General features: G+C 33.1%; 2 protein-coding genes and 1 long non-coding RNA gene across 5 annotated transcripts; 2 read left to right on the forward strand and 1 right to left on the reverse strand.

Moving 5' to 3' along the window:
- Positions 1–2,547: 2,547 nt before the first annotated feature.
- On the reverse strand, positions 2,548–15,510 carry LOC107952602 (8-hydroxygeraniol oxidoreductase). Of its 2 annotated transcripts, none has more exons than XM_041086216.1 (7): positions 14,595–15,510; positions 4,330–4,703; positions 4,071–4,213; positions 3,889–3,926; positions 3,414–3,816; positions 3,095–3,331; positions 2,548–2,954 (listed from the first exon to the last, which is right to left on the reverse strand). In XM_041086216.1, the coding sequence occupies exons 2-7, from the start codon at positions 4,466–4,468 to the stop codon at positions 2,766–2,768; spliced, it is 1,149 nt and encodes a 382-aa protein (XP_040942150.1). In that variant the 5' UTR covers positions 4,469–4,703; positions 14,595–15,510; the 3' UTR covers positions 2,548–2,765. The 2 variants fall into 2 exon arrangements, with proteins under 2 accessions (XP_040942150.1, XP_040942151.1); XM_041086217.1 differs by lacking the exon at positions 14,595–15,510 and having other exon boundaries at positions 2,548–2,712; positions 2,810–2,954; positions 4,330–4,618.
- On the forward strand, positions 5,859–6,882 carry LOC107952348 (uncharacterized). The gene is made up of 2 exons (XM_016887609.1): positions 5,859–6,106; positions 6,408–6,882. The coding sequence occupies exons 1-2, from the start codon at positions 5,859–5,861 to the stop codon at positions 6,880–6,882; spliced, it is 723 nt and encodes a 240-aa protein (XP_016743098.1).
- A 750-nt stretch (positions 15,511–16,260) lies between the features above and the next one.
- Positions 16,261–19,124, forward strand: LOC107951761 (uncharacterized). Of its 2 annotated transcripts, none has more exons than XR_005908413.1 (3): positions 16,261–16,567; positions 16,743–16,849; positions 19,069–19,124. It is a non-coding gene; the product is annotated as an uncharacterized lncRNA (long non-coding RNA). The 2 variants fall into 2 exon arrangements; XR_005908419.1 differs by having other exon boundaries at positions 16,261–16,390.
- Positions 19,125–24,911: the final 5,787 nt, after the last annotated feature.

The raw sequence follows: 24,911 nt of genomic DNA on the forward strand, positions 1-24,911 counted from the left end.
TTGGGTCCTTATAGCCATTGTCACCCACCGCAATCAAATTTGCCCATCTTAATCAAATTTGTTATTAATTTTCATCTCCTTATAATTTATTTATTAATCTTTTATATACAGGTTAGCTTATTTGCTTGCTTAATTACTTTAATTATCTTCTAATTTTTGTCAATGTGTATTTTGAAATTAAAAAGTATATTAAATATAAAAAATGTAATTTTTTAATAAAAGTTATCTTAAAGATAAAATGTGAAATTGATACCAACATAAAATTTTAACATGAATATTTTATAGCATCATCAATAATTCAATTTTAACATAAATTTATAAAGATTTAATATGATTAAACAATTCAATAATATAAATAGTACAAAATGTGAAATTTAATTTAATAATATAAATAATAGATATAAATAAAATTATTATTATTTAGGTTTAAAGTTTGTTTGGATGATTTTTTATTTGGGAGTAAATGGGGGATGATATTCAAAAAAAATTGGGAAGAAAATGGGTTTGAGGTAAATCAGGGGTGAGATGGGCGGGGAGTAAAAGTTTTAAGGGGAAAGTGGAGGAGTAAAAGTATTAGGGGAAAAGTAAAAAAGTTTGGGGTAAAAATGTAAAATATTATAGTTTGATACTCGATTTATTCGAATCATTCGAGTTATTGAAATTCGAAAATTAAACTTGATTCGAACTTGAAATTCGAAAAAAATAATTTGAGTTTACTTGAATAACTCAATTCGTTTAACTTAAAATTTAAATTTTTTTTCGATTTTTTCGAGTTGAATAGAGTTTTGCTCACCCCTAAAAAAACAATCTCAGTTAATTAAGTGACTAGTTTAAAAAAACTTATAGGAACCACCCATATTATCTGTCTCTTCTTTAAAATTAATTAATTAATGGGTAAATTACACCAACAATCACTCAACTTTGGGGTAGCTAACAAAATAGTCACTCAAATTTCAATTCAGTCACTCAACTTTTTAAAAATAACAAAACAGTCACCACTAACCATTTTCCGTTATAGACGTAACGAAGCTACCATTTTCCGTTACAAACTTAACGGAGCTGCCATTTTCTTTCCCCCTATCACTACTCTCCCATCCCTCTCCCTCTTCCCCCACCATCCCTCCTCCTACTCTAATTTTCTCTCCCTCTTCCCCTCTTTCCCAACATCCCTCCTCCTACTTTGATTCTTTCTCTCTCCCCCACCGTCCCTTTGCTAACTCTCTATCGCCTTTCAAGATTTCAAGGGTTTATAAGTTGCTGTTGAAATTCCCAAGCTGCTAAACCAAAAATGGTGTGTTGAAGTTGCTCTTTGTGTTGTTTTGTTCTGTTATTGTTTTCTTTTCATGTTGGTTTTTTTTCATTACTGAACCTGATAGATTTGAATTTTGTTTATAACTTTGAAATTATTAGGGTCTCCAAAATGACATCGATTTGCTCAATTCTCTAGCAGAACTTGAGAAAAAGAAGCACAGACTCAAGCGTTTAGTCCAGACCCTCAATTCCTTCTTTATGGTAATTTTCAAAAAGAAAAAACCATTTCTCAGTACATATATAGATATATGTATGTGTTGGGATTGACTTTTTTTCTTTGGGTGTTGGCTTTTGTTTGTTGAAGGATGTGAAATGTCAAGGCTCTTTCAACATGTAAGTTGCCTTTGTGTCTCTAAATTTACTTTTTATCTATTGAGCTATGTGTGGTATCCATTTGATGATTTCTACATAATTGGGTTTGTGGTTTGGGGACAGAACAACATAAATTTGAAAAAAATAGATCACCGAGATTTGTATGATTATTGATCCTTAATGACAATAACAACAAAACGAAAAGGCGAGAAATGAAAAAGGATTATACTAAAATTGTGTGCTCCAAACATATTCACAATGTGGTAAAATGGATAAAAGGAAAGAATCAGAGTAAGGAAGAGAGTTAGCAAAGGGACGGTGGAGGAGAGGGAAAGAATCAAAGTAAGAGAAGGGATGGTGGGGAAGAGGGGAAGAGGAGAGAGAATTAGAGTAGGGAGAAGGATGGTAGGGAAGAGGGAGAAGGATAGGAGAGTAGTGATAAGGGGATGAAAAATGACAATTCCGTTATGTTTGTAACAAAAAATGGTAACTCTGCTACGTCTGTAATAGAAAATGATCGGTGGTGATTGTTTTGTTATTTTTCAAAAATTGAGTGACTGTTTTGTCCGTTACCCTAAAGTTGAGCGACTGTTGGTATAATTTATCCTTAATTAATAAAAAGTTGAAACCCCGGCAAAACTTCCAATGGGGACTAAAGTTCTGGTTAAGGCTTGATTTGGATTCATAATTTAGCTTATATGATTAATGTAATTAATTATCTTTTAGAAAAATGACCAATAAATATGGGTGATTTCAGCACATATGATTTCCATTTTTAAAATTTTGAAATTAAGGTTTCTTTTATTAAGAAAAATTACGTGTAGAAATACTATTTTTGTAAAGGACTTTAAGCTTCTGAAACAAAAAATAAAGATTTTTAAGCCAATACAAACAAGTTTAAGTTTAGTAAAAAACAGGAACAGAAAACAGCAATTTAAGCATGGCATTGCTCTATTTGTGGCAAACATGAGTAATAGGGATCAAATTTTGATCAAAATCTTGACACAATCTGGTTGCTTCAACAACTCAAAAACTGTCTACGTCTTCCAGCTTAATCTCATGACTCAAAAGTTCATCAAGCTGGATTTCCTGTTCAGAAACAACAACAAATTAAAACATTTATGGAATCGATTCTTCAGCTGTTAGTCAATTAAGTGATATGATACACAACTCGCCCTGTTTTTACATTTTGAATATATAATTGGAAGGTCGGTTTTAGCTTTCAGCCCTCCAAAAATTGACCCCTTCAATGTTCTTCCAACGAGAAGCCCTATGATGTTTATGTTCACATTTGGCTCTTCTACTCCCATCTGTATGATTTTTCCTGTTCCCTAACCATCATAATCCCGGATATGAACAGAATAAATTCCTTTAATCTATAATAAAAAAATCATATTTGAGGAATTTGTTAAAAAAAAAAAGGTTTCCTTTTTCATACATAAAATAGTGTATGATAGTGATGTGTCAGTACCAATTTTGTGGATTGAATGGCTTGATTGATGAGGGGTGGAACCCCAGTACATTCAAAGCCATAGTCAACGCCCATTCCAGCAGTTAAATCTTTCACCAATTCGGCAATTGATTTATCAGATTCCTCGGGATTTATAAAATCCGTCATTCCAAATGCTCGTCCCTTTGCTGCTTTCATTGGGTTATTGTCTATTCCAATTACTTTAATAGCACCATGACTTTTGGCTCCCTTGATGGCCTGCATTCAATGCATCCTGATTTAATTCATCAAATATTAACCCGAGATAACTAAAATGAAAAAAAAAAAAAAAGGTAGGTACCCCCAAGCCAACAGCTCCAAGGCCAAAAACAGCAACAGATGAGCCATTTTTAACCATTGCTTCCTTCCATGTAGCCCCATATCCGGTTGAAAATCCACATGAAAGGAAGCTAGCATCCGGAAGTGGAGTTTTTGGGTCAATCTTGATAAGGAAGTTGACGTTGATAACCAGGTATTGGCACCATGTTGAGCATGAAAATGCATGGTAGGCAGTTTGACCTCTGATGGACATCCTTGAACTGCCATCCAGCATTAACCCATTGTAGCTTAATGGGTATTTTAAGCATAAATTGGTCTTTTCAGACATACAAGTCTCACACGTTTTACACTCCGCTATATAGGCCGGAATCACAAGGTCCCCTTCTCTTAGTCCTGTCACTCCCTCTCCAAAACTCTCCACCACCCTGCAACAATTATTAATATAATATAATATACATATATATACATATATATAACATGTAAGTAGAAAAACTTACCCCACACCTTCATGACCCATCACTCGAGGAAAAGCAGGCTGAAAGGATTGAAAAATATATATTAATTAATAACAATGGCATATCCACCAAGTTAAACAATAATATTAAAAAAATTATGAATGACTGTGCATTTTACTCTAACAAAAGCAAAAACAAAGTGAATAAAGAAGAAGAGTACTAACGATTGGGAATCCATTGGCAAACAATAAATCAGTACGACAAACACTGGCATATAGCATTTTAACTCGAACTTCATTTGATTTTGGTGGTTCTACTTGTATCTCTTCGACCTTCAATGGCTCCCCTTTTCCCCAACTTACAATGCCTGCCACATTAAAATTTCAAAGATCCAAACTAATCAATCAAAATTCCGACCAATTTCTGGGTGCTTTTGAAAATCCAAGGGCCATAAACACGCAATACAAAACAAGAGAGAGTTACCTTTGCATGTTATAACATGAGAGTTTGTTGTAGTCATGATTGGAAGCAGCTTAACAAAGGAGATTAAGAGAGAGAGAGAGAGAGAGAGAGATTGGTAAAAATATGGTTGTCGGTATATAGCATATACAGACGCTTTCATATAAATAAACAGGTATCTAGTAGAAATGTATTAAATGAGATAGCAATAATGCTATTGCTTCAAAGTCAATGCATTAACCGGATTCAAGCAGATCGGTTGCGTTAATGGAAAAGTGACGAATACCATCCATATCTGTCTTCTGAAAACACAAAATAGATAGATTGTTTACCTCCTCAATTATTACATCTACAATGCCATGGTCGATGAAAATTCATTGGGAATCTATTCGAACCCTCTGCAAAATCACAGATTGCACACCCTTGCTAGGTTCAACAGATAATACTTTATAGCAGACTTAATTTAATAATACATTATAGCAGACTTAATTTAATAATCCTTACATCCACAATTTCTACTTCGAACAATCATAATTTCTTTAAGAAGAATTTGATTTCTCTTACCAGACTTAATTTAACAATCTTTACATCAACAATAACATGGTCAAATCAAATTAGAAAACATGAAATTTTGCGAATAACAGCAAACTGAAAACAGAAACGACGAGCCTATCGATATAGACCACAAAATAAGAAAAGAAAGAAAGAAAGAAAAACCTATCTACTCTCCTGTTGAAGGTTGGTCAGCATGTAGCACTAGGAGCAGCCAAGCAGCAGGCCAAAAAGCCTGAGCCATGCAGGAGCTGCTGAAGCAAGTGCAGCTGTTTATTTTTGTTCATTTTGAAACCTTAGTTTGATGTAATGTAATTTAGTTCATTTTGAACTATGTTAGTTTGATGTTTGATGTAATTTGATAGTGATTGAGTTGTTAACTCAGCTTTGTTCATGTGTGCAAGCTTGGTTTACCAAGTTTCAATGTATTAGTGGTAGTAGGTATTGTTTAGGTGACCATATACTGATTTTGACAAGCTGAATGCTTGGTTTTATGTATTGGCATTATGCCATTATTCATTCTTAATGAAAATATCAGCTTTTCATTCAAAATACTCACATTTTTCTTGTTTTTCTTTTCTGTTCTTAAGCAAATTCTGTTGTTTGCTCTACAAGCCTCAAGCCTTGCTGCTCAAGCTTCTTTTGACTTTGCTACTTCATCCGGATTAATTGTTCATAACACCAACAATTGGTATCTAGAGCTATAATCTTAGTGGACTTGTTTCTTTCTAACTTCAAGATCGATGGCTTCATCAGGTTTCTCACCAACTGCACCACCAGTCTTCAATGGAGAGGGCTATCACATATGGGTGGTCAAAATGAAGACCTACCTGCAGGCATTAGACCTATGGGAGGTGGTCAACTTAGATGTTGAACCAGTACCACTTAGAGTCAACCCAACAGTGGCTCAGATCAGGCAGCATGCTGATGAAAGGACCAAGAGGCACAAAGCCATGTCTTGCATTCAGAATTGTGTATTAGATGTGATCTTCACAAGGATCATGGCCTGTGAGACACCAAAGCAGGCCTGGAATAGATTGAAGGAGGAGTTCCAAGGGACAGAGAGGACAAGGCAGCAACAGCTACTGCATTTGAGAAGGGATTTCGAGAATTTGAAGATGAAGGAGGAAGAAACTGTCAAGCAATACTCTGATAGAATCATGGTTGTGGTAAACAGCATAAGGCTTCTTGGAGAGCAGTTCAGTGAAGTAAGGATAGTGGAGAAAATGATCTCAACCCTACCTAAAAGGTATGAGGCAAAAATATCTTCCCTCAAAGACTCAAAGGACCTGACCAGCATCTCATTGACAGAGCTGATCAATGCCCTCTATGCACAAGAGCAAAGAAGAGCTAGCAGATTGGAGGAGCACCAAGAAGGTGCCTTCCAAGCCAAAACCAAATCTAGCTCAACTAGCTTTGCCTACAAAGGAAAAATGACTTGGAGAGACAAGCCTAAGTCAGATGCTCCAAGAAGAAGGGACCAACCTTGCAGGCATTGCAAAAGACATGGTCATCTAGAAGCAAATTGTTGGTTTAGACCAAATGTGCAGTGCCAATATGGGCCATGTTGAAAAGGTTTGCAAAAACAAAGGCAAACCAAGGCAGGGTCAGCCACAACAGCCAAAGGCTGAAGCTCGAGTAGCAGAAGAGGGCAGTGACCATGAGGAGCAAGTTTTTGCAGTTTCATGCTCAGCTGCTAAGGAGAAAACCACAAAGGGATGGTTTATAGACAGTGGCTGCACAAATCAAATGACACCAGATGCTAAGGAGAAGGCCACGAAGGGATGGCTTATAGACAGTGGCTGCACAAATCACATGACATCAGATATTTCAATCTTCAAAACAATTGATAGAAGCTTCAAAACAAAGGTGAAAGTTGGTAATGGCCACTTCATCAAGGCAGAAGGCAAAGGGGATGTGTTGATAAGCACTCCCACAGGCAACAAACTTGTTTCAAATGTGTTGTTGGTGCCTGAGATTGACAGAAGTCTACTCAGCATAGCTCAGTTGCTTGAGAAAGGCTAAACTGTAGTGTTCAAAGGCAATGAGTGCCAAATCAATGATCCAACTGGATTCAGGCTCATGTCAGTAGCAATGACTGATAAAAGTTTTGTTATGGATTGGAATAAGGGTCTACACACTGCCTACACAACCTCACTAGATGAATCCAAGCTTTGGCACCAAAGGCTTGATCATGCCAACTACAGATTGATGGATTAGCTAACCAAAGAAGATCTAGTTGAGAACTTCATCAACTCAGATGAAAATGAGGAGGTTTGTGAAGTATGTCAACCAGGGACGCAGGGCAGACTTCCATTTCCTTCAAATAAGGCTTGGAGAGCCTCAGAAAAGCTGTAGCTTGTACACACTGATATGTGCGGCCCCATGAGGACTCAATCCTTGAATGGCAGCAGGTATTTCATTCTTCTTTTTTGATAATCATTCGAGATTGTGCTGGATTTACTTCTTGAAGCACAAATCAGAAGTGGCCTCAGTGTTTTGGAAGTTCAAGACTGCTGCAGAGACTGAAAAAGGCTGCAAACTCAAGACCCTAAGGTTCGATAATGGAACTGAGTACACCTCAGCTTAGTTTCAAGCCTTTTGTGATGAACAAGGCATTAAACATCAGCCTACTAACACTTACACACCTCAACAGAATGGTGTAAGTGAAAGAAAGAACAGGAGCTTGATGGATATGGCCAGATGCTTAATGTTTGAGAAGAATTTGCCCAAAACCTTATGGGCTGAGGCAGTTAACACTGCTGTTTATATTCAAAACAGGCTCCCAATCAAGGCATTAGCTCACAAAACTCCATTTGAGGCCTGGTTCGGGTTTAAGCCATCATTAGCTCACCTGAAGGTCTTTGGTTGCATATGCTATGCACATGTCCCAATTGGGAAGAGGGACAAACTGGCCAAGAAAGCACAACCTGGTATTTTGGTAGGTTACAGTATAGTCAAGAAGGGCTATAAAATCTTGGATCCTTCAATAAATAAGGTGTTTGTGAGCAGAGATGTAGTGTTCGATGAAAAATCATGTTGGAATTGGGAGAAGAATGAGCCAGAGGCAATTTCTAAAGACCTTATGGCTAATCAAACTGAGGCTGATCAAAATAGTCCTGAAATGGAAGTCAGGGGCACTAGACCATTGGCTGAGATTTATGAAAGAGCTCAAGTAGCCATAGTGGAACCAAGCTGCTTTGAAGAGGCTAAAGCTCAAGAAGGCTTGAAACACTGATGAAATCAGAATGATTGAAAAGAATCAGACTTGGGAATTAGTTGAAAGACTAGCCAGCAGGAAGATTATTGGGGTAAAATGAGTCTATAGAGCCAAACAGAATGCTGATGGAAGTTTGAACAAGTTGAAAGCAAGACTAGTTGTGAAGGGGTTTAGCCAAAAGTATGGCATAGCCTATCTAGATACCTTTGCACCAGTTGCTAAGCTTGATACCATCAGGCTGCTAATTGCCTTAGCAGCACAAATACAATGGGAAATCCATCAACTTGATGTGAAGTCTGCTTTTCTTAATGGTTTCCTTGAAGAAGAGATTTTTATAAAGCAACCTCAAGGTTTCAAAGTGGTTTGTAAAGAAGACATGGTGTATAGACTAAAAAAGGCCTTATATGGCTTGAAATAGGCACCAAGGGCCTGGTATAGCATAATCGGTAGCTACTTGGTCAGTTTGGGATTTGAAAGGAGCATTAGTGAGCCAACATTGTATGTTAAAAAGGAAGGAGTACAGACTCAGCTCATATATCCTTGTATATTGATCACCTACTAGTGACAGGAGGAGACAAAGAAATGTTGGTTGATTTCAAAGCCAAAATGCAACATATGTTTGAAATGTCTGATTTGGGACAAATGTCCTACTTCTTGGGCATGGAAGTAACTCAAACTCAGGAATGAATCTTTCTAAGTCAAAAGGCGTTTGCCATGAAGATTTTAAAAAAGTTCTCAATACAGAATTGCAAGGCTACAAGTACTCCAACTACCATTGGAGAAAAACTATCGAGCCAAGGAGACTTTAAACAGGTCAGTGAGTCAGTCTACAGAAGTTTGGTAGGTTGCTTGCTATATTTGATTGCCACTAGGCCAGACATTATGTTTACTCTAAGTTTGCTCTCAAGATTCATGCATTGTTGCAATGAGAAGCACTTTCAAGCTGCCAAAAGAGTGCTCAGGTACATCAAAGGTACCCTGAGCTATGGAATGCTGTATAGCAAAGCTAAAAGCTTAAAATTGGTTGGTTATGTTGACAGTGACTGGGCTGGTTCGAAGGATGATATGAAAAGCACCTCAGGGTATGTTTTCACCCTTGGTGCAGCTATTTTTTGCTGGAGTTCGAAGAAGCAAAATGTTGTTGCTCAGTCAACTGCTGAGGCAGAATATGTTGCAGCTGCAGCAACTGTCAACCAAGCCATTTGGCTAAGGAAGATCTCGGGTAATCTGAATCTTCACCAAAGGGAAGTAACAGAGATAATGTGTGACAACCAATCTGTTGTTGCAATTGCAAAGAACCCCTTTTTCCATGGAAGGACAAAGCACTTCAACATTAAGCTTCATGTTGTAAGAGGAATGGAACAAGCACAGGAAGTGAAACTGGTTCATTGCAATTCTGAAGAGCAATTGGCTGACATTTTGACAAAAACCCTTAGTGCGTCAAGATTCTTACATTTAAGAAGTGAAATAGGAGTTTGCAACTTGCTAGCCAAGGAGGAGTGTTGAAGGTTGGTCAGCATGTAGCACTAGGAGCAGCCAAGAAGTAGGCCAAAAAGGCTGAGCCATGCAGGAGCTACTGAAGCAAGTGCAGCTATTTATTTTTGTTCATTTTGTAACCTTAGTTTGATGTAATGTAATTTAGTTCATGTTGAACTATGTTAATTTGATGTTTGATGTAATTTGATAGTGATTGAGCTGTTAACTCAACTTTGTTCATGTGTGCAAGCTCGGTTTACCAAGTTTCAATGTATTAGTGGTAGTAGGTATTGTTTAGGTGACCATATACTGATTTTGACAAGCTGAATGCTTGGTTTTATGTATTGGCATTATGCCATTATTCATTCTTAATGAAAATATCAGCTTTTCATTCAAAATACTCTCATTTTTCTTTTTTTTCTTTTCCGTTCTTAAGCAAATTCTGTTATTTGCTCTACAAGCCTCGAGCCTTGTTGCTCAAGCTTCTGTTGACCTTGCTACTTCATCTGGATTAATTGTTCATAACACCAACATCTTCATTTATCAAAAGAACGCGACAATTTTTGTTTCCATCTCGGTGTCTCATTATAAATCAAAGTCATAAAAAAAAGCACAAAAATCAAAGCTAGATCTAACTGCCTCTTTGTAAAAGTTAGAGTGCATAACTCTAACGCTCAGAATTTTAAGAATTTAATTGTGAGAATTTACATTAATTAAATTTTAATATCATTGGTTCTGTGCTTTATTTTTGTGTTTAAGGTTTAGAGTTCGAGTTGTGTCGTTAAAACTTTTGTTATTTTAAAAGTAACTCTTAATAATGCATTACATAGTTCGAGTTTCGGAAAGGACGAAAGGATTTTTTTTTGTCAAATGCTAAATGTCTGCTGGGAAGTTAGAAATCTAATTAACGTTAGTTCTTTTCTTCTTTAGTTTTTATTCCCTTTTTTTCTTCAGCAATTCTGTTCTTTTTCGTTTCTTTAATTTTTGCTAATCATAGTCGTGAGGGATGCGAGATTAACTGAAATTTGTTGTTAGTTGTTGGTCAGAAGGCTATCGACCAAGTAACTATCAATGTGAGTGTTTCCACAGTTTTCTTTCATTTTCGTAACTTGCTTTGAATTGGGTATTTTGTGAGTTGCGAGAATCTTGGATAAACGATCGTTTGTTTCCCTAATAGGCGAGAATATTGGCAATAAGGAATAACAACACGACAATTTTCGTGATTGTCGCTGAAATTTCGGTAAGTTTGGGTCCGTTGAAGGTTTCGTGTCGAAACTCTTGACACAGGCATTATGTGCGTAATCGGGAAATTCTGTTGATTAAATGGCTAAATTGTGTAATTGAATGATTGTTTTAGTCTTTGAGGATCTTTTGCATTGTTGCTACTTCGAAATCTCTTCAGGCGAGTACTGAAAACATTAATTTTGCAAGTTTTGGTCACCGGAATTGGTGGCTATCGACGCTACACGGCTGTGTGGGTGGCCATGTAACTCGCTGTTCATGAAATTGGAGCCACACGGGCAAGACACATGGACGTATGTCCAGGCCGTGTGTGACAATATTAGTGCAGGGTTCACACGGGCATGTGTCTAGACAGTGTAACTCACTGTTTGTGACTTACGACAATACGAGCGAGTACATGGGTGTGTGCCCAAGCCTTGTGAGTCACACAAGCAAGGACATGGCTATGTGTCCAGGCCGTGTAACTCTCTGATTTATGCTTTAAAACCACACGTGCAAGGACATAGACATGTGTCTTGGCCATGTAAACCACACTGACAAGGACACGGCGTGTGTCCAGGTCACGTGGCGTATATAAAAGGGCCCGAAACTGTTTTTGAGGCCGTAAATATTACTTAAGACTAATATTGACGTCCCCATGATATGAATGGTTTGAATTTGACTGAATGAGAATTATCTGATACCCTGTGACATATGCATGAACTCTATACCTATATGTGCACTGTGATAGTCTAATATTGAACTGTGCTATTTACTTGTAGAACAATTTAGAATAACTGAATACATATTGTGGATATTGGTTCTCTGCACATGCATGGGTTAGGATAATGTAAAGAATGAAGTAATCTGTTCTAAATTATGTATAATTCTGATCCCAACGCTTCGTCGCATTACGATTTAGCAGCTAAGTTGCGTTCCTGTAAACGTGTCAGACAGACACTCTATACTGTGTAGGGTTGGTTGGGCATTGAACGCCTTTAACGGTGTGTTGGGATGGCCGAAGATAGTGTGTAACAAATAGGGTTAGGAATATCTGCATCTGGATCTGATCTGTTCTGTATATGAAACTGAAATTGTTTCTCCATCTAAAATTTATCTGTCTTAAATTTGAACTAGAAATGTTTCTGTTATCAAATCAAATCTTTGAATACAGACACTATTTGGTAAATGTGTTTATGTGAACAGTTTGGTAAATATGTTTATGTAAACAAACTTCTTTATGCACTGAGTTCACGACTCACTTTATTGTTGGTTGGATTTCAAGTGGTTCTCAGTCTTGAAAGGGTTAGCACCAGTTAAGCTTTTATTTTTCATTTAAATACTACTTTAGAAATTTCGGTAAACTATGATAGTATGACTTTTGGATAATTATATACTTAACTAATCTTTGTGATGAATATTATGCGACGTACGGTTTAGTATTATTGTGTTATATGTGTGGTATTTGAGTATCGTTAACATAACTCTTTAAACTTGGACTGGACGTCTAGGCTAAACCTGCTCATGGGTCAGGCTACCCGGCCCGGCCCAAAGGCCCGCCCGAAATGTGAGTGGGTTTGGACAAAAATATAGGCTCGAAAAACGGGCTTGGACAAAAAAATAAAGCCCGTTTAAAAAACAAGCCAGGCCTCGGGTATGATATTTTTGGCCCGAGCCCAGCCCGGCCCGACCCGAATTCACTAAATGACAAAAAAAATCTATTTTTTTTAATGTTATTTTCTTGTTGTTTTCTCCTTATTTTGCTATCATATTACTATTATATTGCTACTATTTTGTTGTTATTGTTTGGATATTGTATAAAACTTATTTTATTATTAATTTTGTTATTATTTTAAAGGCATTTGTTAATTTTGTTATTATTTTAGAGGTATTTGCTTGTTAAGTTGCATCTATCTTAGTGCTATTTAAGTCTACATATTTTTTAAAATTTATTTTCAATTTGCTGAAAAATATTTATTTTGATTTTTTTAGTATTTTTGATATATTATATATATTTAAAAATTATATAAAATAATATAAAAAATTAATATGGGCGGGCCGGGCTCAGATTTTAGCATTTTTATTTAGGCCGAACTTGGGCAAAATTTTAGTCCCATTTTTTAGGCCCGACCCTGCTCGGCCCGAGCACAATGAATGGGCCTAAATTTTTAGTTGAGCCTGACCCAAACCCAGCCCGGCCCGACCCATGAGCACCTCTAGTCTAAGCCAGGTTTAAGGTGCTACAGTAACCGAATAATATATAATTGGAGTTTTGAATTCAAATTGAGTTAAATTTTACAATTCGATTAATTTGAATAATAAATTAACGTAAATACTCTTTTGGTTCTTATCAATTTTGAAAATGAACTAATTTATCTCTCTTTCAACAAAAATCACATAAAATAAATTCAAAATAAATTTTAAAATTCAAAATATTCATAAAAATTTCCAAATTTATATATTTTGAAAAAAATTATAAAAATTGTTAAAAAAATTCTAAAGAGTGTAAAACAAAATTTTAATTTTAATTTTTTTTCTAAAATAATAATTTTGACACCTAAATAAGTTAATAAAATATTCAAGTTTATCATACTAAAATATCTTTTATTATTATTATTTTGCTTTGAAAAAATTTTCAAATATATATATGATTTCAAATTTATGTGCTCCGACAAAAATTAAATATACTGTAACAAGATTTTAATTTAACATGTTTAATTTTTTTAATTTAATTCAAATAATTTCACTCGATTCGATTCAACTCGAATTTCGTTTTACTCGATTCAAAAAAATTTCAAATCTAGTTAAGATGATAAAATAGGACTCGTTAACTCAATTAACTTGAAATTTTTTTTCACTCAATTCGATCGAACGCTTACCCCTAATAAAAGTATGTAGATATAATGACTTTTTTAGTCATCTAAACTTTATAAAAAAAAGTCATTTTAGCCCTCTATTTGATTCTTAAACTTATATTATTTGTCAAATCATACTAAAATAAATAGAAAAGTTAACAATTTTTTAACTTTACTAACATGGCATACACGTGGATTGCCATATGAAGGTCACGTTAACAATTAATTAACTTTTTTAAAATTAAAAAATACTAAAACTTTTTAATAAATTTTATTTTAAAAATTTATCATTTCTTTTACTTTTAAAATTTTAGAAAATTAGTTAATTGTTGGCATGTCATATGCCCAATCAACTAATATGCAGCAGGCCTCATTCATCATCATCCGAACTTATCAAAAAACTTTTTTGAAATCAAAAGTTTTAAAGAATGGTTTTGAACTTATCAAGATCCTATGGAAGAAGAATGCGTATAAAAGATTAAGAAAATATAGAAGATGGAAAATAGACATGGACAAGCATATTAAGGCAAAGACTAATAAAAGAAAGAAAAAAAGAACTAGAAGCAACTGAGAAAAGTTCAAGTATATCATCATGGAAAGACAAGGTTTGCCCAGATCGACACCTAAGTGTTATTTTACTGGATCAGTTGAAGAATTATGATCTGAGTTGTACAGAAAGCTAAGTATTTATCTTTTTCTCAAGTGTGATCATGGATCTAATATATCCATAGATCATATATTTACATTTTGCATTCCATACATCTAATTGATCCACAAGGCAAAAAGGTCAAGTATAAAACTTAAAGCTACAACATTTACTAGATAGTCACCGGCATTGATGCAAGCAATCGAAGATTTAGTACTAACTTCTCCCTACTTCTAAGTTGTAAAAAAATCCCCAGAAAAAAATAATCAAGTACTCGCTTCACAAAATCAACTAAGAAGCTGAAAGCAACAACATTTACCTCAATTCCTACACCTCTTAATGTTCGAGCTTTGCCAGCCATTTTCCTAGGAAAAAGAAATAAAGTATGTATATATATATATAGGGGAGACCGTTCGAACGAATCTATCCATTATAGGCTATAAAAACAACACAATTGTCATTTCTCATAAATTTATAGGCTATAAAATGTGAAATAAGAAATGAAGGAAAAGCAGGCATAATCTATCCATTATAATTGCATAACCATGACAAAAAGACAATATAGTAAGAAGAAGACAATGAACATATATGACATCACAGGGCATGGGAAAATAGATGAAATAAAAATGATGCACATTGTCACATGTTTATGCGGTTTTGTCCTTGAATTAGTTAAATAGATATCTTAAAAATCTCAAGAAGGGAAAAAGAAATTATCATTAATGGTAAGTGAAAAAGCAAATAGAATCTGATATGTTCTATTGGTAAGGAAAATTGAAGGTTTTGCATCCACTACCATTTCTAGTGGTGGGTGAGTTTTGGATATCCTCCTTTAAAACTTGGAAGCCAAAAGAAAATGACGTTGTTTCTATTTACAGACAATCTATAAAAGAACAAATAAATAGATAAATCTTCCCCCTAGATTTGTTGGAGAATGAAAAACAATGACCTAGGTTTAAATTCCAACTCACAATAAATACAGTACGCAATATATACATGGTCGAACGGGGGTAATTTTAGGGATTTGATTTTGGGATTTACCGTTTCCAGACCAGCTTCCTCAGGGCCGCGTGAAGCTTAGCTTGGTAGGTTTAGGAGCTGGGGGTTGTGGTAGTGAAGCTCAATTGGAGGGTGGTGATGCAAATGGCTAGGGAAATGGTAGCAGCCACAAGTGACTTGATGTTTTGTTTGCTTGTAAAAGAAATGGATAGATGCAGCGAAAGAAAGGGAAATCTGTGTACAGAATAAAGGAGAGAAAGAACTAAAGTTTTGTGTTCTTTAGAGGGAAAAGCTTACACTATGTTTGGTTCAATGTATTGGATTAGCCAATACACCCCTAATCCGTGGGCCCCACTTAAGCCCCTCTTAAGAAGTTGTTTGGTTCAATGTATTGGCTAATACACCCCTAATACGTTACGGCCCTAATCCCCGAAAATCTCTGTTTTCTAATCCCTGGCTCCTCCTCAGTTTACATCCGTTTTAGTTTCACGCCCTAATTTGCCCTCTGTTTCCTGGGTTTGTCTCTCCTTTATCTCCTTCATTGCTTGCTTCGCCTTCGGCCAGTAGCCCCAATTTCTTGCTTCGCCTTTATCTCCTTTCTTTGTTTTCTGTAACATACTGAAGTTTTAACCCAGAAGCCCCAAATTCTTCTCCTTTCTTTCTTTGTTTTCGGTAACAGACCCAGAAGTTTGCACCTAGTTTCAGGTATTTTTTCTTCATATAAACTATGATCATTTTCCTTGTATGCTAATTAATATCATTCATTTACTGAGTTTTTTAGCTCTTTTGGTTTTATATTGCATCATTCATTTTACTGAAGTATATAGGCTTTGTTGGTTCGTTCTAACAGGGAATTGGAAGTTGTTTCATTTTGGGTTTAAATTGTTAAAAGCATTAATTAATCAAAGGAAAAGAAGCGTTTTTAAGGGGGATTTGGGGTTGCATGTGTTCTTCTGTTGTTCTTATTGATTTGTTGTGTAAAAGAAAACAGTTGGTGTTAATTGAAGTTATTTTATATGCATTTGATTGGTTTTATTTTGCGAGCGACTGATTTTGTTGTCATCTGTCTGGTCATTTGGTTCCACAGCTTGGACAGCTTCCGGCTTTGCAGAATTTGTAAGTCGATAGTGTAGGCCTAGTCTAATTTTGGTTGACCCCAAAATAGATAACTCATTTCTTACATGCTACCTCTCATTGTTAGAATATTGAGACATACATAAAGGAAAAACAAAACACCAGCATGATTTTGTCATCCTAGTAACCAAAACTGACCAGAATGTCTGAGGTATTCAGGTATACCTGTAGAAATAGTTGTAAACAATGATGTTCTATGCTTTTGTCATTACACAATGGTTTGCATCTGTTGTCATCTTTCCATTGGATTTGGTTGCATTTTCATAGATACATGCATGGTTTATGTGCTTCTATTGAACTTCTTTTGCTGAAGATTACCATTTTTTTTTGACAGGGAGCTTTATAGTAATAACATATCTGGTATAATCCTAGAGGATCTTGGAATACTTTAACCGGGCACATTCCATCTACTCTGGGCAAGCTTCAAAAGCTTCGATTCCTGTAAGAGTACATTTTTTGAGGTTAATTTACTTAATTTCTTTGCCCTCTTGCTTTCTAGTCATGTGTATATTGCTAGCTGAACTGGATAAGTAAATTGTGTCTAAGAACATAAGAACAATTAATATCCCGAAATGCTTGGCTAAAATTAAAAGGAAAAAATAAAAGGGGTTCATTACTTTTAAGATAATGGGTTAGTTCCCCTAGGGTGGGGGGGGAAGGCTAGGTAAGCAGCTGCTAGATCACAGACGAGGGTAAAGGATTAGAAATTGACTGCAGAATGCGACACACATAAAACTATATAACATGCATCACATAGGAGAGAAAGAAGAAAAAAAAATGGGGTGGCTAATGTATTTTAAATATGATTGTAATATTTATTGGGTAGCTATAGTAGACCAAACTTTGGCAGTCTGCTGCTATTATGTAGTTAACTGAGATGAATAGATGATGAGAGAATTGAAAAGGGGGGAATCATAGTGGAAGAAAGTGATACTGAAACAGAGATCTTGGTTGACAAATTTGGAAATAATATTGAGGTAGAACAGGGTCATACTAAATTCCCAAAAATCTAAATACTCACAAGGACTTACGGCAATATTAATCTAAAAGGTCATACTAAATTCCCCAAAATCTAAATACTCACAAGGACTTACGGCATTGTTTAACCTAGTATAAAATATGAATATTTTAATTATATAAATATGAGTATTTGTTTAAATAATGCTCAGCTTCATTTATCTCTTACAAGTCTAATGTGTCAATAAGTACTCTCATATATAGAATATATGTAATTTAAATTAAGCATTATTTATTATCTAGTTTATACATGATACTGATTATTCTAAAATATTATCTTATTATAAAATAAATTTCAATTGTCAAATGAAATTATTATAATATTTTGTAACAAATATATTTACATCATGTTCGTTTCACAAAAAAATAAATTAAGTATGATGATTTTGCATCTAAAATTGATCAACATCTAACAATCAAATGAACTAAAAGCATTTCTAATTTAGTATCTGCCTCTGCTTTCTCTGCTGTTTTGTCTTCTTTTTGGACAATTATATTTGATTATGTCTATCTTTTTATTTTGTTTTTATTTTTGATGTCTATTCAATTTAGTTGGTAGTACGTAAATATTCCACCATTGTGGATGAGTTTATTTTTTTGGCAAAAACTCTTTTTAATGCAATAATATATACTTTTTGGATTAATTAATTTGAATAAAATTTGTCTCACCTTTCATTATATTAAATCATTTTAGTTACCTAAAAACTCTTCTACTGTAATACATGTTGCATACTTTTTACAAGCAAACATATGTAAAGAATTGTTGTATTTTTTTTTGAGTATATACCACAAAACATAATATAATGTTTTAAATTACCTTCCATTGATTTTTTACACAAATTTGGAATTTTCCTTTACACCCCTTTATTAATTTTACTTTGATTTGTTGAATATATAATCCAGATTGCTCGGAGCGTGTCGTCTCTGTTTGCTAATAACAGGTATATTTAATTTTAGATTTGCAGATTTGCATTTTCACTAGTTGAGAACAAATATTAGCTATATTCTGGGGGAAAAAAAAGAATAAGGAGCCTATCATATTATACAAGTTTATATTTAATTTCACTACAAAACTAAGAAAGCTATGACACTCTTTACGGAGTTTGAATGCACAATACAATCTTCTTCTATATGAAAGAAATTTTTTGTCAAGTTAAGAAAGATGTTAGAGTTTTAGTTAAGCTTGTTTCCATAATGGTATTGTTTAGAACTTTCACAGGTTATAAGTTTGGTGGATATTCATTTTGCTAAAACATTCAACAAAGTTAGCTCTTGAATTTATCAAATCTGTTTTTTGGGGGGTTCTCTTGCATCTTTTGGTGGTTCTAGATTTTGTTTCATTTATGAAATTTGAAGGTTATTATATTTTTAATTTGTCCTTCTTCAAGTTTATTTGGCATGAATAGAAACAACAGTTGAGTATCCTTCATGGTTAAGAATCATGTTCTTTCTTTAGAATTTGCTAATTGGATGGGGTTACGAATGTGTTAATTTGGCTGAATGTCATGACCCTGTATTTTTATTATTGAAATTGTATCAACCAAGATCAAGTTTACAATTTCTACGCTTTTTCTTCTTCTATTTTTATTATTGAAATTGTATTTTTATTATTGAAATTGTATTTTTATTTTAATATGGTGCAGTCCCAACCTCCCTTGCTTGCTTCGCCTCCGGCCACTTGTATTCACTGAGTCACTATAAGTTTTTTTGCAATTAAATTATTTGACTTTTTATACTGTTACTGAGATTATTTGCATGATTTTGGTGAATCATAGTGTTCTTTTATCATGTGGTTCATGAGTAGCCTATAAAACTAGCGTGAAACATAAGAAGATTTCAGATGAATGGATCCTTTTCCTAAATATGCAGCTTACTTTATGGTAATGAAGGTGGTTTTCAACTTTTGTTGTTATTTATCTAAATTTTGCGACCAGGGAATATTGGGTTGTAGCTTCGACTAGGCTGTTGCTTACTCATTTTGTCGCTTCCACCTCCTCTCGGTTCAAAAGCATCACAGTTAGGAGGACACCAAATTTGTTTATGTTCTTTTTTGTATAATATGTCGTTTTAGAAATAAGTCGTTCGAGTTTATGCATCATTTAGGATATTTTTTTGATTTGAATTTTTATAATAAAATTGGATAGATGTTTTACTAAAGAAATTGAAATTGCAGATTTGATTGAAAAAGGACGTGTTTACATATAATCCAACATAGATTAATAAGAGAGATAAGCAAAGCATAAATTTGGGGACAAAATCTTGTGGTGATGTAAAAATGTTGGAAATGTTAGAAAAGTTTGTCAACCAAATCCAATCATTCTTGAAATTTGATTCCTTCTATTTTCCTCTCTTCAAGTCACATCTTCTTCACATTACCCATTCATTCCCCTTATTTAATTTCTTCTGCACCCATCCATTATGCTAACATCATCTCCACTCTTCTAAATTTTTAAATTTTTTAAATTTTTTAAATTTTTGTTGTAATATGGATATTAGTTGTCATACGTAAAGATATGAACATAAATGTTATTCTTTCAAGTTCCAATTTCGATGCTTATATAATTGTTATTAAATTAATAATATTCAAATTCCTATTGATTATAATATTATTTTAAATAAATTATCAAATTATAAAATGACTCTCAATTGACATAATTATTCATAAAGAGTTTGTTTCTTTTTCAAATGCGCTTAATGTTAATTACTCATGTTTTTGTTGCATCAACGGAGAAAATGTTTTAAAAATTAAAATTGATAAAATCTTACTGAAGATTAACAACATCTCAACAAAAATTTAATGAATTATCTATTTTATTAATTGAAAAAGATATCTTATACGATATTTATTTTAAAAAAATTGCTACTCTAAAGTGTGAGGGGATTGATACTGAGTTCTAATTTTAATATGGTGCAGTAATGGCTCGTCTGCCCTTAATTGTACAAAGTGTGAGGCGTAAAAGAATCGGTGTTGCATTGACAATTTGGTTGGAAATCTGTAGAATCGCGATTTGGTTCTTATTTAGAATGGGTGCCAGCCTTAGCCTACATACTTATAGACCAAGGATTAGGTCCTATACCGTAGATTTTTATGCACAACGGGATTATGTGAAGAGGCTTGTATATGCTAGTGACGAGACTTGTATTGAACAAGTACGGATGAATAGAGCTGCCTTTTTTAAACTATGTGAGATGTTAGAATCGATAGGGGGATTGAAGTCGTCAAGGTTCATGCTTGTTGATGAGCAAGTAGCAATGTTTTTACATATCATCTCCCATCACCTAAAAAATCGAGTTATCAAGCATCACTTTAGGAGGTCCGGGGAAACTGTAAGCAGAGCATTTCATAATGTTTTAAATGCTGTCATACACTTACAAGATGTCTTATTTAAAAAGCCGGACCCAGTTACAGCCGATTCTTCTGACACAAGGTGGAAATGGTTTAAGGTATTAGACTGAGTTTTATATATAGCTTGTACAATATTTAGTTGACTAATATGATTAATCATAGTGTTCTAACTCAATGTTCTATATCATGTGATATAGAATTGCTTAGGTGCTCTTGATGGAACCCACATCAAGATTAGGGTGGCAACAGTTGATAAACCTAGATATCGCACCCGAAAAGGTGACATAGCAACAAATATGCTAGGTGTTTGTACACCTGAGATGCAATTTGTTTATGTTCTTCCTGGTTGGGAAGGTTCAGTTGCCGATGGACGGGTGCTTCGAGATGCCATTAGTAGAAGACATGGACTAAAAGTTCCTCATGGTACAGTGTATAGTTAGAGGAATTTGAATTATTCATTAAGATCAAACTTTGTTTGTTGAATTAATCATTTTTAGCCAATTTATTTTATAGGTTGTTATTATCTAGTTGATGCTGGATACACAAATTGTGAGGGATTTCTTGCACCATTTAGAGGACAGCGATATCATCTGAACGAGTGGCGTCAGGGTTATCAGCCAAGTTCTCCGTAAGAGTTTTTTAATATGAAACATGCCTCAGCACGTAATGTCATTGAAAGATGCTTTGGCTTATTAAAAAGTAGATGGGGAATACTTAGGAGTCCATCGTTTTATCCTGTAAGGGTGCACAATAGAATTATTATTGCATGTTGTTTGCTCCATAATTTTATTCGAACCCATATGAGTATTGATCCCATTGAAGCGGAGGTGGGAGAAGGATTACCTACTAATGTGGTGGATGACGATGAACCGAATATCACAAATATTCATCCATCGGATGCTTGGGCAACTTGGAGGATGGAACTAGCCAACCAAATGTTCGATGAATGGCAAACATCTAGAAATTAGTTAGGTTTAGGGACAAATTGAGTTTGAATTGATTTGTTGATGTTATTTTATGTATCTAGTTTATGAAACTTTGGTGGTCTTTGATTAAAATTCTGTATTGTACTAAACTTTGTTGAATTATAATTTAATTATCTTTTCATTCAGCATGTGTTATAAATTTAAATTTAGTATTGAACTACCGATATAATATTATAAATTGTTCACCTTTTGATTCATGATATTCAAAATAGTAAATAATGTTAATTTGTTTTTTTTTCTTAAGAACAATATGTCAGGTGTTCCACCAACGGGTGCTTCTTCTCAAGCTTCTCGAGGAAGCAAGAGAAAATGGGTTCCAGAAGAGGATGCAGCCTTGGTTTCTTGCATGGTGGATTTGCACAATGTAGGAACATTTAATGCTGATACCGGATTCAAAGCCGGTTATTTGAACGAGCTAGAGAAAATGCTAGAAAAGGCTTTACCAGGAGCAATGTTGAAGGCGAGACCAAATATTGAATCTCGGATTAGGTGCTTAAAAAGGGAATGGTCAGTCGTCTACGACATGCTTAATGGTCAAAACAACAGCGGTTTTGGTTGGGACGAGCATAGGCAGCTCGTTGTTGCTGAAGATGCAGTTTGGGAATCCTATGTTAAGGTAAAATGTATTTCAAGTATTTATTTACTTTTTTACAAAACTTATAACTAATATGATTTCCTCATTTTTTTCAGAGTCACAAAGAAGCCTCTCAATTCAGACATCGTTCTTTCCCTTACTACAACCAGCTTACTGCCATATACGCAAGAGATCGGGCGACTGGGAAAGACGCTCAAACAGCTGCTGATGTTCTTGAAGAAATACATGCTGAGGATGATCGTACTACAGATATGAATGAAGAGAGAAACACATTCTATGACTGCGAAGCTGACGTCTCTTTAGACGACATGGATGTTTCCGGTATGGATCCGCGAGGAGATAGAGATCAAGGGGGTTCCTCATCTTCAAACAAGAGAAAAAAGAAATATGATGCTCGTGATAATGTGTATGCTTCATTTGAGGAGGCTGCCACCTTGTTGGGGGAAAAAATCCAGGCCGTTGGTGATAGAATCAGTATGAGTATTGCCTCCGAGGTGGTAGTTCAGCAGAAGTCTGAAGAAAAGATGGAAGAGAAAGCTTCAAATTTATATTCAGCCTTATGGTCAATTGAAGGTTTAACCGACGATCAGCGGTATGATGCTTTGAGTAAAATTCCCGATCATCCAACTCAAATGATCGTTTTCTTCAGTTTACCTTCTGTTGCCCGATTGGAATGGGTCAGAAGATTTCTTTCTCACCATTAAATATCAATGTTCAAACTTTTTGATGTTGTAAAACTTTTGAACATATTGATTATGATGTACAATTTCATTTTCATCTAACTTTTTCTTAGTATAAGTTAATTATGTTTATGCAGAATATAATTTTCAAGTTATATATTTAATAATAAATATGTTAATTTATATTTTACAGTATCATATATTATGATTTGAGTAAATTAATATAAGATTATTAATTATTAAGAATTTTATTAAATTATATAGTTTAATTAAAATATATTTAATAATAATTATGTTAATTTATATTTTACAGTATCATATATTATGATTTGAGTAAATTAATATAAGAATATTAATTATTAAGAATTTCATTAAATTATATATTTTAATTAAAATATATTTAATAATAAATATGTTAATTTATATTTTACAGTATCATATATTATGATTTCAGTAAATTAATATAAGAATATTAATTATTAAGAATTTTATTAAATTATATAGTTTAATTAAAATATATTTAATAATAATTATGTTAATTTATATTTTACAGTATCATATATTATGATTTGAGTAAATTAATATAAGAATATTAATTATTAAGAATTTCATTAAATTATATATTTTAATTAAAATATATTTAATAATAATTATGTTAATTTATATTTTACAGTATCATATATTATGATTTCAGTAAATTAATATAAGAATATTAATTATTAAGAATTTTATTAAATTATATAGTTTAATTAAAATATATTTAATAATAATTATGTTAATTTATATTTTACAGTATCATATATTATGATTTCAGTAAATTAATATAAGAATATTAATTATTAAGAATTTTATTAAATTATAGTTTAATTAAAATATATTTAATAATAATTATGTTAATTTATATTTTACAGTATCATATATTATGATTTCAGTAAATTAATATAAGAATATTAATTATTAAGAATTTCATTAAATTATATATTTTAATTAAAATATATTTAATAATAAATATGTTAATTTATATTTTACAGTATCATATATTATGATTTCAGTAAATTAATATAAGAATATTAATTATTAAGAATTTTATTAAATTATATAGTTTAATTAAAATATATTTAATAATAATTATGTTAATTTATATTTTACAGTATCATATATTATGATTTCAGTAAATTAATATAAGAATATTAATTATTAAGAATTTTATTAAATTATATATTTTAATTAAAATATATTTAATAATAATTATGTTTAAATATGATTAAATTATTTATTATTGATAATAATAATCTTATTATAATTTAAATAACAATAACAATAATCATTTACCAAAACAATTTTATGCTAAGGGTATTCTAGTCATTTTAGTTTTTTCCATTATGCTATTACACCTCTATTCCATTCAACCAAACACAAGATTACTATTACGCCTCTATTCCATTACATTTAACCAAACAGTGGATTAGCTATTACACCTCTAATCCAATACACCTCTAATCCCAATACACCTCTAATCCAATACACCTCTAATCCAATACAGCGAACCAAACGCACCCTTAATATTTTCCAACTTTGCTATAAAGGGTTAGTTTGGAAATGCTTTTGAAAATTATTTTTGAAAAGTGTTGTGAAAAGTGTTTAGCATTGCTGTTAAAAAATACTTTTGAGAAATAAAATATCCATTTTAAACATGTTATTATCGAGTAACAAATATACATTTAAATAATATTTAAATTAGTTAATATTATTATATTTTAATAAGAATATAAAAAATATTATAATTTCTTGTTAATATTTTAATCTATAAAATATAAATTTTAAATATTTTTAAGCAATAAATATTAATTATTTATAAAATTTAATTAGAATATATAAA

The sequence above is a fragment of the Gossypium hirsutum genome, chromosome A02, assembly GCF_007990345.1.
Source record: "Gossypium hirsutum isolate 1008001.06 chromosome A02, Gossypium_hirsutum_v2.1, whole genome shotgun sequence".
NCBI lineage: Eukaryota > Viridiplantae > Streptophyta > Magnoliopsida > Malvales > Malvaceae > Gossypium > Gossypium hirsutum.